This window comes from Procambarus clarkii, chromosome 1 (assembly GCF_040958095.1).
Source record: "Procambarus clarkii isolate CNS0578487 chromosome 1, FALCON_Pclarkii_2.0, whole genome shotgun sequence".
Taxonomy (NCBI): domain Eukaryota; kingdom Metazoa; phylum Arthropoda; class Malacostraca; order Decapoda; family Cambaridae; genus Procambarus; species Procambarus clarkii.
The window spans coordinates 46,223,322-46,241,933 of NC_091150.1; the positions used below are offsets into that span (position 1 = coordinate 46,223,322).

At 47.0% G+C, this 18,612-nt stretch overlaps 1 protein-coding gene across 2 annotated transcripts in view; it reads right to left on the minus strand.

Annotated features, from left to right (window-relative positions):
- Positions 1 to 18,612, minus strand: part of LOC138353163 (mitotic checkpoint serine/threonine-protein kinase bub-1-like) — a 103,776-nt gene that overhangs the window by 54,464 nt on the left and 30,700 nt on the right. For both annotated transcript variants that reach the window (XM_069306117.1, XM_069306062.1), the window contains 3 exons: positions 14,422 to 14,505; positions 4,250 to 4,474; positions 1,161 to 1,357 (listed from right to left, as the gene is read on the minus strand). In XM_069306117.1, the coding sequence (XP_069162218.1) occupies positions 1,161 to 1,357; positions 4,250 to 4,474; positions 14,422 to 14,505 (506 nt within the window). The remainder of the gene's footprint in view (positions 1 to 1,160; positions 1,358 to 4,249; positions 4,475 to 14,421; positions 14,506 to 18,612) is intronic.

The window sequence follows — 18,612 nt, forward strand, 5'->3', positions numbered from 1 at the left end:
AGGTGCAAAGACAAGCTACTAAGTGGCTCCCAGAACTGAAGGGTAAGAGCTACGAGGAGAGGTTAGAAGCATTAAACATGCCAAAACTAGAAGACAGAAGAAAGAGGTGATATGATCACTACATACAAAATAGTAACAGGAATTGATAAAATCGACAGGGAAGATTTCCTGAGACCTGGCACTTCAAGAACAAGAGGTCATAGATTTAAACTAGCTAAACACAGATGCCGAAGAAATATAAGAAAATTCACCTTCGCAAATAGAGTGGTAGACGGTTGGAACAAGTTAAGTGAGAAGGTGGTGGAGGCCAAGACCGTCAGTAGTTTCAAAGCGTTATATGACAAAGAGTGCTGGGAAGACGGGACACCACGAGCGTAGCTCTCATCCTGTAACTACACTTAGGTAATTACACCCCCTGCCCGAACATCTGCCTAAGACATATTACAAAAAACTGCTGACAAGGCAGCATACTTGCTAACATCATGAGTACGAGTGTAGACTGCAGGCTACCTAGCTTTAATGTCACTGCAGACAACCTGAGAAATACGAGCTCTGGAAAAAGAGAACCAAAGAAACCGGATCAACCCACAAGTCCACTGAAATGGAACCGGTGGCTTGAACACCAGACATTGTGCTTACGCACAATGCTTAGGTGCAGTGGCGTAAAGCTGCCACTGGACAAAGCATATGAGGCACCCCTGGCTGATGCAACCAAGCCTCCACAACCAAAGAACCCCTCAGGATGCCTGCTATCTCATTCTTCGTCAGAAAAGAGGAGCAGGACGCGACAACGGGAAGCAAAGGAAATAATAAACAAAGCCTTCCAAAAATAATCCCGAACCAGAGGGGTCACAGTAAACCAATGTGAAGAAAAGAAAAGAAAGAACCAAGTCCAAAGACCAGGTAGGCTCAGGCAGTGCATGAGAAGGCTGGAGGTGAAACAAACCACGAGAAAGCTTGAGAAAGGAGTCAGAAGTAAGGTCCACTCTGAACGTGCAACAAGTAGCAGCTCTGCCAAATGCAGCACTATAAGAAACGACAGTATTAGACATCGGATGCCTATCGAGGAAAAGCCAAGAAAGAAGACAGAACAAAGACAGCTGAAAACAAAGGATTGTGATAACAATGAGTGAGAAAAAGCAAACACGCTTTCAACTCACTTGAATGCTTTCATGACAGCCATTGTAAAATCTTCTCCAATGACTGTGGCTTGTGGAACCTTAACAAGTGTCCAAGGGCTGGGAGTTGAGGCTACATTTGCCATCTTCGCAAAAGCATCTTCATTGTTTGGTATTTTCATCGTGAAATCTGCCATGCTTAAACCATCCAGGGGAACAATGCCTTCAATATCATCGTTCTGTAAGAAAATAATTATATTTTATTATTACTTTTTGTTATTCTGAAAGGAAACCTGAACTTACTTCTTTTTTTCATAGATGTCACATGTCCCCTTGTTTGAGTATCATACACGTGTTAAATAGTCTGTCTGTATATACCCTGTTGATTTCCCTGAGAATTTTGTATGCAGTAATCATGTCTCACTTAACTCTTCTGGCTTCCAACGGTATGACTAGTGTAGTCTTGGGAACCACTGCATTTGTTATACCTGACAACTTTGTTTCAGCGAGTGTTATTACATCCAAGTTTTCCTCCTGTGCTCTGTCACTAAATTCTCTTGCTTTATTTGTAATTCCATCTATGTTTGGGTACATTAGTTTTAAGCTAACTATCTTTTATCCAGTCTGTCCAGAAGTGGAAGGATCTGAGATGTGAAGGCTGGGAGGGTCCGGGCCAGGAGGGTCTTGTGGGGTTGGGGAAACAGGGAGAGCATGTGCTGAGGGGAGCAGCAAGAGCAGGGGATGGGGGAGGTCTCTAAGGGTTATGGAGGTTTGTGTGTGCACAGTAATTACCTAAGAGTAGTTACAGGATGAGAGCTATGCTTAGGGTGTCCTGTCTTCCCAGTACTCCTGGTCATATAACGCTTTGAAACTACTGACAGTTTTGGCCTCCACCACCTTCTCATTTAACGTGTTCCAACCATTTACCACTCTGGAAAAATGAATTTTCTAATGTCTTTCTCAGCACTTTTGTTAAGTTAGCTTAAATCTAGGACCCTTTGTTTTTGAAGTGCCAGGTTTCAAGTTTTTCTTAATTTTGTTCGTAGTACCTCCAATGAATACCTGGTCAACCAGGCTGTGATTCATATGACAAGCTGCGAGCAGCCACCTCCAACAACCGAACTGACTAGACGACCAACTGGGAGGCCTGGTCAGAGACCGGACCATTGATCCCAGGAACCTACATAAGACAGACACCAGCTAAGAAGTAATAATATATCTTTTTCCTCTAACCTTGCCATATTTAATCCTTGTAACTTCTCCTTGTATCTTGTCTATCAGTTTTGGAAGATATTTAGTTTCGTGTCTTTGGACTTTTTCCAGTTTGTTTATGTCCTCAAGATATGGGCACCCATACAGCCACTGCATATTCCAACTTAGGTCTCACAAAGATTGTGAACAATTTCTTTGATATTTCACCTTCCATGTATTTAAAACAAATGCTGAAATTGGAAAGCATAGCATAGGCTTCTTGCACAATATTCTTTGTGTCCAAAAGACAGTTTTCTATCCAGAACCACCCCCTAGATTTCATTCTTTATCAGAGTTCTTTAAAGTCTTTTCACATAATTTGTAAGTTGTGTGTGGCCTATTTTCTCCTATTCCACATAACATAACGTGCCATTTATTCACATTGAATTCCATTTGCCAAGTGCTGCTCCATACACACATTCTGTCCAGATCTTCTTGAAGGGCATAACAATCTTGCTTTTTATTTACTGTGGTATCTTAGCATCATCAACAAACATGTTTATATAATTCTACACTCCTTCTGGTAGATAGTTTATGTAGACAATGAACATTATTTTCATCCATGTTAGAAGCCCCACCCTGTCACTCCTCCAGTACATTCCACTTTCCATAGTAACCTGTGGGACTCTGTCGAAAGCCTTTTCTTTATGTCCCCCACACAGGATCTTCCTATTCGAAAACCATACCATCTGTATTAAATAATTTCTCTTCAGGCGTTCTACCCATTTGGTTTTAATTATTTTCAAGTGTTTTGATTACCACACTAGTCAATGATACAGGTCAATAATTGAAAGGGTCTTCTTGGTTACTACTTTTGTAGATTGCAACTGTTTGCTTTTTTCTATATACTGTACTGTATCTGCTAAGATCCTTGTGTGAGGGAATGTACAGAGAAACAGTCATTGGAAGATTCCCCTCTCCACCATAGCCAAAGATAGCTATATATTTTTTTTCTAAAGTTTCTATGATCTTGGAATGCATTTTTTGACAATATATTAATTTAACACTTTTGCTGCCCAATGATGCAAACTGCAGCATAAAACCCAAGCACGCAGAGTTCGTGATTATGCACGGCGTCATTAATTTTAAAATTTGTAAAAATTCAATATATTGTCCCAATAATATGGGACCTATTTTAAAATATGTGCCAAGGTCTTCCCATTCTATGTATACCCCACATGGCATTCCCACCCTGCCTTGTGGCCACCCACCTACGCTGGAGGCTCACTGTTCTTGTGACCTTGCTCGTGACAGCAGCGGCCTCCCGACGAGTCGAAAAGTTTCCTCCGTTTGTTATTTTATCTCGGGTATTTGTTGCTACCGGCTTTATAAACACTACAAATTGACTTCAAGATGGATAGTGATAAAGAACAGAGCCAATCCATGACGAAAACAGTGAAAAACACGTAGAAGGGAAAATTTATTGAGTGTTCGTCAAAAGTATAGAAAAATGAGGCATGTTCGTATATGCAAATATACCTTTACAGCATTTTATTACGAACAGTTTGTTACCAAATTTAAAAACATAGTATGAAAATTGAGGTGAGAAAGCTGAAAAAGAGCATAAACACTGGTGTGACTGTTTGCTCACCAGCAATGATCAGCCTACTTTGCGGTGAGCGGCGGGTTACCTGCTGGGCCAGCTATAGTGTCAAAGAATTTTTCTTGTATGTGCACTATGAAGTTGTCATATGAAACGTGTGTTCAGCAAGTACAGCATTAAGATTTCTAGTAACAGTAGCAATTATACACATGTATTGTATAAAACAACAAAACTAAACACCATACTACTTTTCAGGGAGAAAACCCTGCTGAAGAAATCTCTCCGCGATAATCTAATATATAATTTTCCTTCAAAAATAATCCAATACTGTACTTACATCAGAGACTCCGTTGGCTCCACTAAATCCACACTTTGAATCTTTTTTGTTTATTTCCATATCTTCCTGTGGACACTGATCTAGGGGTAGGATAGGAATGTTTGCTGAAGGTTGAAGGATGCCTGTGATCTGTCGATGCTCCTGTTGCTGGACCAGTCCTGGAGGTGGTCTGTTTTCATCTTGATCTTCCATGTACTGATCATTGGGGTCCAAGGCTTTACAATCCTTTAAAGAGAAAGATTCTATGTTTTCATCAGTAAATCAAACCAATTTTTATAATACTTTGCATTTTCTGATTTGGCAATGCCACATATACCGCTTTGTTATGGCACCTTAGTTTTGACTGTCTTCTCATCTTTGGTTAAAATTTTGCAAAAAAAAGTTATACAGTGCAGCCTCGATTAACGAATTTAATCTGTTCCTGCACCAAGCTCGCCACGTGAAACGCCCGTCTTTCGAAACAAATTTCCCCATTTAAAATACTGTAATGGAAATAAAATTAATCTGTTCCACCACCGAAAAAAATCAATATGACATCCAATTTTTTAAATAAGCAGCCTATCTGACATACACTGAACAAACCATTGACATTTTTTTTCAAATTTGTTAATTTTTTATTTTTTATAGAAAAAGGTTCTTTCAGTGTATGTCAGGTAGGCTGCTCCATTTTCTATGAAAAATTAAAAATGATATATAATTTTTTGTTTAACAAATTTAAAAAAAGGAAAAATGTCAAAAGTTGTTCAGTGTTTGTCAGGTAGCCTGCTCCATTATGACTTTTTCAAATCTGTGGGGAGCCCCTACGGCTCCCTGGAGCTTATTGGACTAATGTATGTTATATTAGACCGGGACATTAGCTATGGAGTTCAGACCTTCCAGGGACCATGAGCCAGAACCTGGACCCTTCAGAGAGGTTTCAGGGAGCAATGGGCCCCTGGAACCCCCCCCCCCTTGGTTGGGGGTTTTCCTTATCTGCTATCAACCGGGGTTAGGCACCCAGAAAGGAAGGCACAAAACAAACCCCACATGGTACGAAACTAACAAAAACTGAACAGAGGTAGAAACTCCCTAAAATCCTAAGGAAACAAGCAAACATTACACTTTACTGCCGCGCTGATCGTCCGCGCAGCCTTCCCCACACCGAGAGGGGGAGGGGGGCCCGGACCTCACCGCACTGGCTGCCTAGCATCAGTTAGTAAGCTAATGTCAACTGGGACAGACGCTTCTCTGGCCTCAGTTTCCTAGGCGGTGTTTGCCTTTTGTGGCATTCACTGCTGTGTGTTGTGTTGTGCGGTTGCCAGGTGATCCTCATCAGTACCTGGGCTGCATGCGCTTAGGGGCTTCCTTCCTTAAGCGCCCTGTGAGTACTGCCCCCCTGCCTGACAGGGTTATCTTCCCTGGGGCGTTCAGGAACCATTCCCTCAGAGGTTCTTGCAGCTCAACATTTGCCTCGCCCTTGGGGCCAGCTGGGGCTTGGGGCCCTTGTTTGGCCCTGGGAATGACCTGATATCGTGCTGGTTAGGGCGTCAAGGTGTTGCGCGACCTACCACCTAAGCGGCGACCAGTTCATGTTGCCTCTGGGGACCGGGTACTTTTGCAGGGTTTTTCTTTTATTTTTATTTTCATTTGCCTGGTGGGGGTCTACCTAATGGCTATAGTTCCACTAATAGTGTTTGGTGGCCCTCTGCTAGGCCCCCGTGATTGAACACGTCACAGGGGTTTTCAGTGTTGTCCTCTACCCCCTTGTTAGTTTTGGGTGTTTAACTGGTTAGCAACACCTTGCCCGGACTTCCCGTAGTTGTTACCCCTACGGGCCCTAGAAAACCCTGTCGGGGCTCGGTGGATCATTGAATGTGTCTTTCGGGTTCCAACCCGTCTTGTGCGGGTTCGTTGGTTGCTGTGCCATTGTCTCCGGGTGACAGTTTAACTCTGTCATGCTGCCTGTTGGGTCACTAACACCTTGACCCGGAGTCTTGCGAGTTATTCTCTGCTTGTTCTCCAGTATTCTCCTGATGTTATTACTGTTCAGAGTACAGGCAGCATCCACGTTGCAAACTTGGTTTAGGCTGCTGCAAAGAGCTAGGTTGGTTTCCCACTCGGATGCCCCGGGGCCGCCCCGTTTAGTTAGGGGCTGTTTGCCCTTTTCCCTCCCTGTTCCCGGCTCCTGACCGTCTGAGGGTTTTGGGGTCGGGGCGGGGTTTAGATGGGACTGAGACTCGTGCGGTTTCGAGGGCTGTCTCGTTCGGGTTGGGGACAGAGGTTTTTGAGCCTGTTCCTCCTGCCAAGGCTTCTGGGTCTTAGCAGTGGCCCTTTCTTGCTGCCTTTTCCCCTGGACTCTTCCTTTTCTTAAAGGGCAGAGGGCGTGGAGGACGGCTCTGCTGCGGGTTCCCGGGGCTGTGGGGGATGCCTGCTAGCAGTTCTGGGGCTGTTTGCCCCTGCCTGGATTTTCTGCTTCTGGGCAGTTTTTCATCCATCAAGTCTGCTTGCTTCCCACATTTGCTGGCGTGTTTTTGTATCAATTGCGTCGGTCACAGCCTCCTGTTTCTTGTGGCCATTTTCTTCTGCCGGTTTCCTGGCGTGGCCACCAGCGCAACGTTACAGTTTGTTTACATGTGCCTGGGTGTGCGAGCTAGCGTCTTGGGTGAATTTTTCACCTCTTTCAGGGTTTCTTTGCTTTTCTGGAGTTTTCTGCCCATCTTCTGGGAATGCTTGGGTGTTGGTTTTTACACCGGTCACCAGTTTTCAGTTTTCTGTCTGTTTTGGGTCTGGGCCCTAGGGTTTGGACTAAGTGTCCCTGTCTGTTTATGCTTGCTCCCACACCTTGTCCCTCGGCTTTCGGTCAGTTTTGGCCATTTCCCTTGGGGGTCTGTTTGAGGGCTGTGCTTTGCCTTTCTGTGGTGTATTTCCGCCGACAAATGTGGTAGTTTGGGCTTCCCCGGGTTCGATTCTGGGTTCCTTTGGGTTCTTTGGTTTCGTTCTGGAGGTTTCTTTCTCTTGGCCCCCCCCTCCTTAGTGGGTTCTCGGGGCTTTGTTTCCTCGTGTGTGACCCGGTTCTGCCTTCTAGTGTTCCGGGGTCTTCCTGGCTTGCAGGTTGATCTTTTTGGGTCTTGGCACTTGTTGTGGTTGTGCCTGGGCCTTGGGTTTTGTTGTCGAGGTGGGTCTTTTGATGCAGTTTTTTGCTTTCTTGGTGCCTTCTTCGCCTGGCCGGCGTGGTGCTCTCTGCCCACTGGTCGGCGTCTTGTATTTTTCTTTTCTTTATTTAATTTTCTTTTCTTTTCATGTATATGTGTACACACATATACATGTACATGTGTACACTTGTGTGTGTGCGCATTGTGTGTGTATGCACATGTGTACAAGTGTGTGTAATTACCTAAGTGTAGTTACAGGATGAGAACTACGCTCGTGGTGTCCCGTCTTCCCAGCACTCTTTGTCATATAACGCTTTGAAACTACTGACGGTCTTGGCCTCCACCACCTTCTCCCCTAATTTGTTCCAACCGTTTTTTCCTACACGTGCATACACGTTCCAACCGTGTATGCACATGTGTAATACACCTTGTGTGTGTGTATTTAAACATATACAGTATACTTTTTCTTTCGGAAGGGGCTCCGTTCCCTTCGCTGTTGATGGGGCGCTGGGGGAGCAGCTTGCTCGGTTGGCTCTCACATGATCCCGCAGTTAGTGGGCGTCTTTGGTTGTCTTCCGGCTTCTCCCCCTTTGGGGGGGTTCGAGGCTGGCGGGGTGGGCTTCTTTCCCTGTGCTTTGTCATGTCAACTTGGTGGGTGCGTTTGGACGTGGCCGATCCACCTCATTCATTCGGGGTTCCCGTCTGCTCTATGCAGACACAGGCCTTGCAGATCTGGGGTTCTTCTGGACTTGTTCAGTCTGCGCCCTGGATTCTTTGCCCTCTTCAGAGGAGTGTTGTCTCCGGTCCGGCTTCTGTTGGGGCCGGGTGTCTGGATGGTGGCCCTGGACCTCTGGGTCACTTCTTGGCACGTTCCTCTCCAGGGTTCCAGGACTTGCACAGTTGGTGGTGGGGCTTCAGGCTTGCCGCTTTTGTTGCCTTCCCTAGTTTGTAATTGGCACTTGGTGTATTTATGCATCTTTACCGGATCATGGTGCCCTATCTGAGTCTGCTCGGGATTCGGTGTCTGGGCTACTTCGATGACTGGCTGGTGTGGGCTCCCAGTCGGTCCGCTTGTCTGCTCGCCAGGGGTGTGGTTCTTTCCAGATCGCCGGGTTCGATTTCCTGGTGACCTGGAGGCCGTTCCATCTGTTTCTGTCACGGATTCTTTCTGGCTGGGTCTTGTTTAGGGCTCTTGAGTCACTCCTTGTCTTTCCCTCCAAAAGCGTGCTGCGGCTGTGGTCCCGCCTTTGGCTGATTATGAGGGGATCCCAGGTCGCTCGGCAGTTGCTCGAGTGGTTGTGCGGTAGTCTGAACTTGGACGTGCTGTTCTGCCCCGCAGGGTCGGGTTTGGCTTCAGTGTCTGGTTCCTTCAGGGACTTCGCTTCCGCCTCTCTTGCAATCATTGGGTTCGTCCACCGGTGATCTTGTGTTGGTGCTGTGTCACCAGCTTCCTCTTTGGGGTTTTCAGGGTTCCGTGCCTTGGCACCTTCCCGAGCCTTCGCTCAATGTGTTCATGGACAGGTCATCTCTCGGCTGGGGCTTTGTGATCATTGCTCACCAGGTCGGCCGGGGATGGTGGGGTCTGTCTGTCCGTAGGGCTCACAGCACGGGTCGGGAGTTCGTGGCTGTCTGGTTTGCTCTTCGGAGGGTTCGGGTCACTCGGTGCTCTACCATCCAGCTCCATTCGGACTTTTCTCCGGTGGTTCATTGCCGGAACCACGAGGTTTCTCTTAGGTCTTTGACCTTTGAGGTGGGTCCCTTTGAGTGACTCGTTTGATGGATTCTCGGGGGTTGGCTAGCCGTGCGGTTCATTTCTGGGCTGTGTCCTGCGTCCTGGCGGACAGCATGTCTCGGTTCATTCCTATGTTCGCGGGTTGGCCGGTTGTCGCCGACTCGTTCGTTGGCTCTGCTGGACGTATGGACTCCTGGTTATGGACATCTTTATGTTGGGGTGGCCTCGGCATCTACCATTCTATTTGGCGCCCTTACCTGCCTGCGAGGCGTTCACGGTGGAAGCCTTTTGGCAAAACTGGTCGAGGTGGGAGTACCTGTTCCACTTCTCCCAGTCCAACTGTTGCTTCAGGTTCTGGCTCGGTTGGAGGCCATTCCCTAGGAGAGTAGTCCTCGTGGCCCCTTGGTGGCCGGCCCAGCTTTATTTTCAGACGCTGCTTGATAGGTGTCCAAACCCGGGGCATTTTCCCGCGGCTCCGCCTCTTTCAGCAAGTCGGACTGGTCCAGCCTTATCCTCGGCTTTTCGCGTCTGGAATTTTGACGCAGGAGTATCACCATCTACATGGTGATCAGGTGGCTTCATTGATGGTGTTCCCACCTGCGAGCTTTGTCTCCGCGACAGCATGATGTTCCTGGTGTTTCTATTCGCCATTTTCTTGCTCTTCGTAGGTTGTCTTCTCATTCGCATCGGGTTGTCTTGTCCTTTCTTGGGTTTTCAGGACTGTTATTTGATGCTTCTTACTGTCGCCTCGTTTCGTGCGGCACTGGCGGAGCCGCTCCGGCTTGCGTTCAGGTTGGACATCACATCCGCCTTGTTCCATACGCTTTCTCGTGTTTTGTTTCACCTCCGGCCTGCTCATGCGTTGCCTGAGGCATCCTGGTCCTTGATCAGGGTGCCCTCTTATCTATCTTCTCAGTTTGTGGTAGCCCCTTTGGTTCAAGATTATTTTTCATAGGCCATATTTTTTTGGCATAGGCATCTGTGGGTTGGGTCGGGGAGCTTCTGGCTCTCTTCCGGCGCATGGGGTTTCCTGCTCTTTTTGTACTGGTGGTAAGTTTGTAAGTCCGCAGCCTTTCTCCGTCCTTCTGGCGACGGTCGAGACAGCTGTTTTCCAGAGGGGTCCTTGGGTTATTGATGCTTGGTTGGTTCGGCCGGGGGTGCGTCATGTGTTGTTCGGTTGCGGCTCTTTGCCGTTACCTGCGTACCGTGACTGGGGATGCGCTTTGGGTTGATCCGGTTTCTTTCGTTCCCTGTTTCAGGGCTTCGGTCTCCCAGGTCGTCCACAGAGTTTTTAAATCTACCAGCCTGCGGTCTATCTTTGCACCCGTGCCGTTCAGATGTTTGCAGCTTTCGCTGCTGTCTTGGTGGCGTCTAGGGTTCATTTCAGGCGCGAGGATTTGGGGGTCGCACAGGTTCCTGGCTGCCCATTCTTTGCGCGCGTGTCTGCTTCTGTGCATTCTTGTATTGCCTTGGGTCCTTGTAGCCTGTTGTCTCGGCTTCGCGTTGCGGAGTTTTTCTCGGCAAGGCAGGGCAGGGCAACAATAATCGAGTTTAGACAAGACGAGAAAGGAATGTAAGTCTCCATGGTGTAGTGGTAAGACACTCGCCTGGCGTTCCGAGAGCGCTTTGTCATGGGTTCGTATTCTGGCCGGGAAGGATTTACTGGGCGGAAATCCTTAACTGTAGCCTCTGTTTAACTCAACACTAAAATGGTTACTTGGTTATAACAACAATTCTTCGAGGAGGGGATCGTATTCCAGTGACCTGCCCGAAAAGCTGTGTGTACTAGTGGCTGTACAAGAATGTAACAACTCTTGTATATATCTTATAAAAAAAAAAAAAAAAAAAAAAAAAAGTGCGCACCTATCCACTCCCCAAGAAGTATGGGACAAAACCTTGAGGAGGATAAGGGACTTAGAACATTCAACTCGGAGGTAACAGAGATATGGGGTGACCAAGACAACGAGTGTCAAAGATTAACCCCAAAAGCTTAGTGGAATCCCTGTACACAAGGGGATGGCCATAAAGCGACAAAGAGGGACGAAGAACGACATGCTTCCGAGTAAAAGTCATAGCACAAGTCTTAGACGGAGAGAACCTGAAGCCATGATCGGTGGCACACAACACAGCATCAATCGCAAGTTGAAGCTGCCGTTGAAGGAGAGGCGAATCATCACCTCGACACCAAAGGGTAAGATCGTCGACATAGAGAGTGGAGAAGACGCCAGAAGGAAGAGAGGAAAGAAGACCATCGAGGGCAACCAGAAAAAGAGTGGTGCTCCGAACACTACCTTGGGGCACAACTTCGTATTGCTGAAAAGAGACAGAGAGTGGCACCAAGCCTCACCCGAAAGGCACGACGAGAGAGGAAGCCCTGGAGAAAGATGGAGATGACCATGAAGGCCAAAAGAATGAAGTTGGGACAGAATATGATATCGCCAGGTGGTGTCGTAAGCCTTTTCCAGGTCAAAAAGGACGACAACAACGGAGGTCTTCGCAGCAAAAGCAGTACGAACATAGACCTCCAAGTTCACCAGGACATCTGTTGTGCTGCGGCATTTGTGAAAACCAAATTGAGAAGGGGAAAGGTGGTGATAGTCTTCCAAGAACCGCATCAAATGAACGTTAACCATACGATCAAAGAGTTTGCCGACAACTTGTGAGGGCAATAGGGCTGAAGTCCTTAGGCGATGACCCAAGAGACCCTGGTTTCCGAACAAGGAGGACAACGGCATCAAGCCATTCCACAGGGACTGACGACGACTCCTAGACCCGATTATACAGACTCAGTAAATACTGAGACGTGCATGGAAGGAGATGGTAAAGCATCTCATAATGAATGTCATCGGAGCCCACCGCCGTAGAACCGCATAGGGCCAGGGCAGACTGAAGTTCAGAGAGAGAGAAGGGATCGTTATAGATAAGTCTGAGATGGGTGGAGAAATCCAAGGGACAAGATTCAAGAAGAGGTTTACGAAGAGGAAAAAATTGAGAAAGATGAGAACCAGAGCTAACAGAAGAAAAGTGGGAACCCAGTTCGGTAGCAACCTGCAACGGGTTCGCCACAAGAGTGCCACGGAGGCAAAGGACCGGCACCACAACGGGAACGAACTTACCCGCTATCTTGCGGATACGCAACAGACGAAAAGTGGGAACCCAGTTCGGTAGCGACCTGCAACGGGTTCGCCACAAGAGTGCCACGGAGGCAAAGGACCGGCGCCACAACGGGAACGAACTTACCCGCTATCTTGCGGATACGCTTCCAGATCTGCAGCAGAGGAGTTTCGCACGTAATGGTGGAGACATAAGGCATCCAACATTCACGTTTAGCTGTACGGATGGTCCTAAGAGCCACCTCACTCGCCTTCCAAAACTACAGGAAAGACTCAACCGTCTGCTGGTGGTGGTAGCTCTTCCAGGCTGCACACTTACAGCGGACAGCCCGAGCGCAGTCTGTATTCCATCATAGAACGCACTTCTATAGGCCCCAAGAGTTAGAGGAAGAGCGAGGAATAGAGCGGAGGACAGCGTTGAAGACGGTGCCATGAAAAAGGAGGAGGGCGCGAGGGAGAAGCAGACTGGAGAGGTCGGAGAGAGAAGCACAGGGTAAATAGGTTCCAGTCTGCCTTGGCAAACCACCACCTAGGGAAGGAGGGGGAGAATGTAAAAAAAAAAAGTCACTGCCATGGAGGTCATCAAGAACCCACCACGAGAAATCCAAGTAAAGAGACGATGAGCAGAGAGAAAGATCAAGACAGGAAAGGGTGCGAGTCCAAATGAGTGGGCTCACCAGAATTCAGAGGAGACAGGGAAAAAGATAGGATGAACGGTTCAAGAAGGTGACCCCAGGTGTTTGTCAGAACATCATCCCAAAAAGAATGACGATAATTGAAATCACCCAGCAGGAGCACAGGCTCTGGCGTGGAGTTCAGTAGATGTTTAAGATCGGGAAGAGAAAGCGGGACACTCAGGGGGGGGGGGAGGGGATAAATGGAACCGTGTACCATTTCCTCACAAAGATACGGGCAGCAGAACATTGGAGAGGCCAGAGGACTGACCCATGGAATATCACACTCCGACAGCCGCCCACCAAGCCCCCTCACGGCAACAACGAGCCGGACAGGGAGGGAGTCTGGCTGGAGAAAATTGTGGCCTGAATGTGTTTCAGAACTAGACATTGAGGGGTTTGAGCCTGTACATGAAGTGCCTATTGTTGAGGAAATTGTTACTCTGGGCCAGAAAATTGGCTTAGAATTGAATGGTGCTGACGTGGAGGAGTTGGTGGACGAACACAACGAAGAATCAAAGAACTAGCCCTTCAAAAGGAGAAGTAACAAGAGGCAGCTGAGGATATTTCTTCAGGGGAGGAGGAGGCAGAAGAGAATGTCCCTTCCTCAACAATTAGGAAGTGGTGTATGCTGTTGGGAGAAATGCAAACTTTTGTTGAAACGACTCGCCCAATGAACGCTGTAGTAGGCCGGTGCATTAACTTTTTCAATGACAATGTGAGGTCTCACTATAGACAAGTGTTGCAAAGAAGGGAAAAACAATCTTCAATGGAACGTTTTCTTGTGAGAAAATCAAGCAGAAAGCCACAACCAGGTCCTAGTGGTTTGCAGGAGAAACGTACCAGAGTGCACCCTAGGGGAAGTCCTCAATGCCTGATGTTATAATGGAAGGGGACTGACTCCCTTTCCAAACAGTAAAACCTCTCTTCCTTCCCCCTCCTCACCATCTTCCATACGCCAACAGGAGTCATCAGTAAAGGTAATAACTTGTACATACTTTTGTAGTGAAGATTTGGATGAATTGGGTATAAGATTTTCTTTGAAGTTAATTTTTGGGTGAGTCAGGAACGGCTAATTCATTTCCCATTATTTCTCATGCAGAAATTCGCTTTGGTTTACGAATTTTTGGGCCACGAGCCATCTCCAGGAATGGATTAAATTCGTAAACTGAGATACCCCTGTATATGTATATGTGTGTGTATATGTATGTATGCATATATAATAAATAATACACCCTAATTTATTGTCACCAAATTATTTTGGAACAAAAATCTGGCCTTGTTTGTTGTAGTTGATAACAATATTATTAAATCTAACAAATCCTTATATTGCATACTGAATACTTGCAAACAAGATTTAAACCACTTGCAATAAACAGAACATTTAATACTTGCTTTCAAATCCCTATGGATTCTTTAGGCATTCTGCAGAACTGTATTGATTACATGGCAAATAAATCATTACCCTACAAGACTATCAGACCAAAGGCATCAAAACATAAATAAATGTATTAGGACTTACAGTGTTATCATCTGTATCCTTCATATCTTCAAATACAGCAAATGGCTGTGAAGGCTTTACATTACCTTGGCCATTATTGCCATCCTGAGAAAATAAAATAAACAAGCACTGTATAAAGTCCACACGATTAATAACTTATCACAGTGCAAAACAGAAATAGTGGAAAAGTTATCATTGAACAAATTTATATCAAGATAGCACAATTAATATCGTCACAGTATTTACAGAGGAAGTCAGAGCAAAGATAATTAGAGAAATACTAGACCTCTTTTCCAAATTATCTGGTATATAAAATAAGGCCCACAAGATTATATGATCGAGTTTTCATGCAATTTTTTGTGATAGTTACTCTGCACCTCAAATCTGTTGCCCTATTTACACATGTAATGCAATTCAATAATTGTCTTGATAATAATAAATTGCCTAATAAAACAAAATAGGCAATGGATTCATTTGATGCATCTGATTAAGAATGGTATTACCAATTTCCTATGCCAGCTTCTCTCTCAATGCAAACAATTTAAGTAAGATAACATACAAAACACAACCTACATGGACCACACTTTAATATGCTGACCAGTTTAAATACCTACAAATATTTAAACTATTAACCCTTAGACCGCGCAATACATACATACATACATATATGATTTGACAGAAAAGAATTTAACGAAAGTTTTTAAAACTTGCACAAGCACTTTCCAATTTTTTGGCATAATCCACTAGGAAAATGCTCCAACTTTGTCTAAATGATCACAGCATAACTTGAAAAACAAGAGAATCAAAATTAATTTTAAAACTGAATATTAAAAACTTCAGATTTTCAATTCAGATTAAAAAATGTGAACTATTACCAACTGTTCATTTAATGTTACTATTCTCTTAGAATAGCATATGATCTTCATTTTCATCTAATTAGAATATAGGTTTTCAGTATAGTTTACTGTAAAAAAAATCAATAGGGCATTTGAACTATGCGGCAAATTTAGACTAAAACAAATTATAACTCCAAATGTATAAAGTTTATGAAAAATCCATTCTGAAGGGATTGCAGAACAGACTGCTGAGCACACAATATGACAACGTGGTGAGAATCGGTCAAAAAATGGAATTCTAGAAGCCATTCAAAGTTGAAACTCTAGTTTCAGAGATAATTGAAGTTACTGTATCAACAATGAATAAAGGTAGTTTTAATTTGTTAATGTAATTGTATGTTTTAATTAACATTGTTTGGCATTCGTAGTCACACATGCGAAAGTTTTTGGTCAATGTGTGTTGAATGAAAGTCAAGGAGAAAAAAAAAAAAAAAATCAAGTCCCAACTTTTGCGAGTTGTGACTGATTTATTTGTTGACCAATTTCATTTTATCTTCACATAGTTAGGAAAACATATGTATTCTCCAGGATGTAAAGGTTACAATAAGATCAGATAATAAACAAAGGGGAAAAAACTAAAATCTTAAAAAAATACAAAAAACCAGCGTTGAATGTAATGAAACGCCATTTTCTGGGTGAGCCCCGGAGGCTCCCTGGAGCTTATCGGGCTAATGTGTGTTATGTTAGACCGGGACATTAGCTAAGGAGTTCAGACCTACCAGGGACCAGCGCCAGAACCTGGCCCCTTCAGAGAGGTTTCAGGGAGCAATGGCCCTGGAAAACCCCATATGGTTGGGGGTTTTCCTTATCTGCCATCGACCGGGGTTAGGCACCCAGAAAGGTAGGCGTAACAAAACAAACCCCACATGGTAAGACACTACAACAAAAACCGAACAGAGAGGTAGAAAACTCCCTACAATCCCAAGGAAACAAGCAAACAAGCAAACATCACACTTTACTGCCGCGCCGATCGTCCGCGCAGCCCTCCCCACCCCGGGAGGGGGAGGGGGGAGCCCCGGACCTACCGCGCCGGCTGCCAAGCTCCAGTTCGGAAGCTAAGCCTCAACCAACGCGAAAAAACCGCCGACCGGTGGGAGGGAGGGTTGCCAGGGAGCCTCCGGGGCTCACCCAGAAAATGGCGTTTCATTACATTCAACGCTGGTTTTCTGTGGGGAGCCCCTACGGCTCCCTGGAGCTTCATACCCAAAGAGAAGGAAAAGAAAGGGCTAACCCGGGAGGCGGCCGCCACAAACTCTGCAACGCAAAGCCAAGACAACCGGTCGCAAACCTGCGACCCAAGGCAACAAGAACGCCCAAGAACAGACATACACATGGATGGGCGGCCAAAAACCTGTGCGACCCACAATTCCCTGCGCCCGAAATGAGCCCGAGACGTCACCAACACAGCAGCAATTGCTGTAAACATCTGAACAGCACGGGCGCAAAGACAGACCGCAGTAAGAAGGAAAACACTGCGGACGACCCGGGAGACCCGAGCCCTGAAAACGGGGAACGAAGGAACCGGATCAACCACAGCGCATCCCCAGGCACGGTACGCCGGCAACAGCAAAAAGCACAACCGGACAACACAGGACGCACCCCCCGGCCAAACCAAACAAGTACCAATACCCCAAGAACCCCTCCGGAAAGCAGCCGTCTCGACCGTCGCCAGGACAGAGAAAGGCTGCACACCAATAAAGCTACCACCAGTACCAAAGAGGAGGAAACTGAAACCGAAGGGGCTACCACAAACTGAGGGGAAGAGAAGAAGGCACCCTGAACAAGGACCAGGATGGCTCAGGCGACTCATGAGCAGGCCGGAGGGGAAACGAAACGCGAGAAGACGTAATAAACGTCATACAGTCTCCAAGACGAAGCTCGCAGGTGGGACACCGTCAACAAAGCCACCTGAACACCATAGAGATGGCGATACCTGCGTCAAAATACCAGACGCGAAGAGCCAAAGAGAAGGCCGAACCAGTCACGGACAGGACCGATTCGGCCTGCCGAAAGAGGCGAAGCCTCAGGAAAAACACCCCGGGTACGGACACCTATCAAGCAGCGTCTGAAAAGAAGGCCGGGCCGGCCACAGTGGAACCATAAGGACTGTTCTCGTGGGAATGGGCTGCAACTGAGCCAGAACCCGAAGCAACAGCTGGACCGGGAGAAGAGGTACAGGTACCCCCCACCTCGACCAGGCCTGCCGAAAGCCTCCACCGTGAAGACCTCGCAGGTGGGAAGGGCGCCACAAAACGGGCGACGCCTAGACCACGCCGACCCGAAGACGTCCATGGCCAGGAGTCCATAAGCCCAACAGAGCCAACAAAACGAATCGGCGACGACTGGCCAACCCACGAAGAGGAATGAACCGAGACAGCTGTCCACCAGGACGCAGGACACACCCCGGACACGAGCCACACGGTTAACCAAACCCCCTGTGGTTCCGGCAAGAACCACCAGAGAACAGTCCAAACAGAGCTGAACGGTAGAGTACCTAGTGACCTAAACCCTCCGAAGCGCAAACCAGACAGCCATGAACACCTGAACCGGGCTGTGAGCCCGACGGACAGACAGACTCCATCAACCTCGGCCGACCTGGTGAGCACAGGTCACAAAGCCCCAGCCGAGAGACGACCCGTCCGTGAACACATCGAGCGAAGGCTCGGGGAGCCGCCAAGGCACGGAACCCCGAAAACCCCAAAGAGGAAGCTGGTGACGCAGCACCAACACCAGATCCCCAGAGGAACCCAAGGAATGCAAGAGGCGGAAGTGGAGTCTCCGTAGGAACCAACCGACGCCGGAGCCAAACCCGACTCTGCGGGCAGACAAGCACGCCGAAGTGCAAACTCCCGCACAACCGCCCAAGCAACCGCTGAGTAACCCGGGACCCCCTCCTGAACAGCCAAAGGCGGGACCACAGCCACCGTAACACTTCTGGAGGGAAGACAATGAGGGGCCCAAGAGCCTGAAACAAGGCCCAGGTCCGAACCCGGGACGGAACAGAAGGTAAAACCTCCAGATCACCAGGAAACCAAACCCAGCGATCTGGAAAGAACCATCCCCTGGCGAGCAGACAAGCGGACTGACTGGGAGCCCACTCCAGCCAGTCGTCGAGGTAGGCCAGACACCGAATCTCAGACGCAGACAGGGCACTAAGATCCGGTAAAGATGCAAAGAGTATACAAAGTGCCCTTCACAAAATAGGGAATGCAATAAAAACAGCAAACCTGAAGCCCCACCACCAAAGCATTGTATGACAATCATATGAAGACATTATGACATATGACAATCATTATATGACAATATGACAATTATA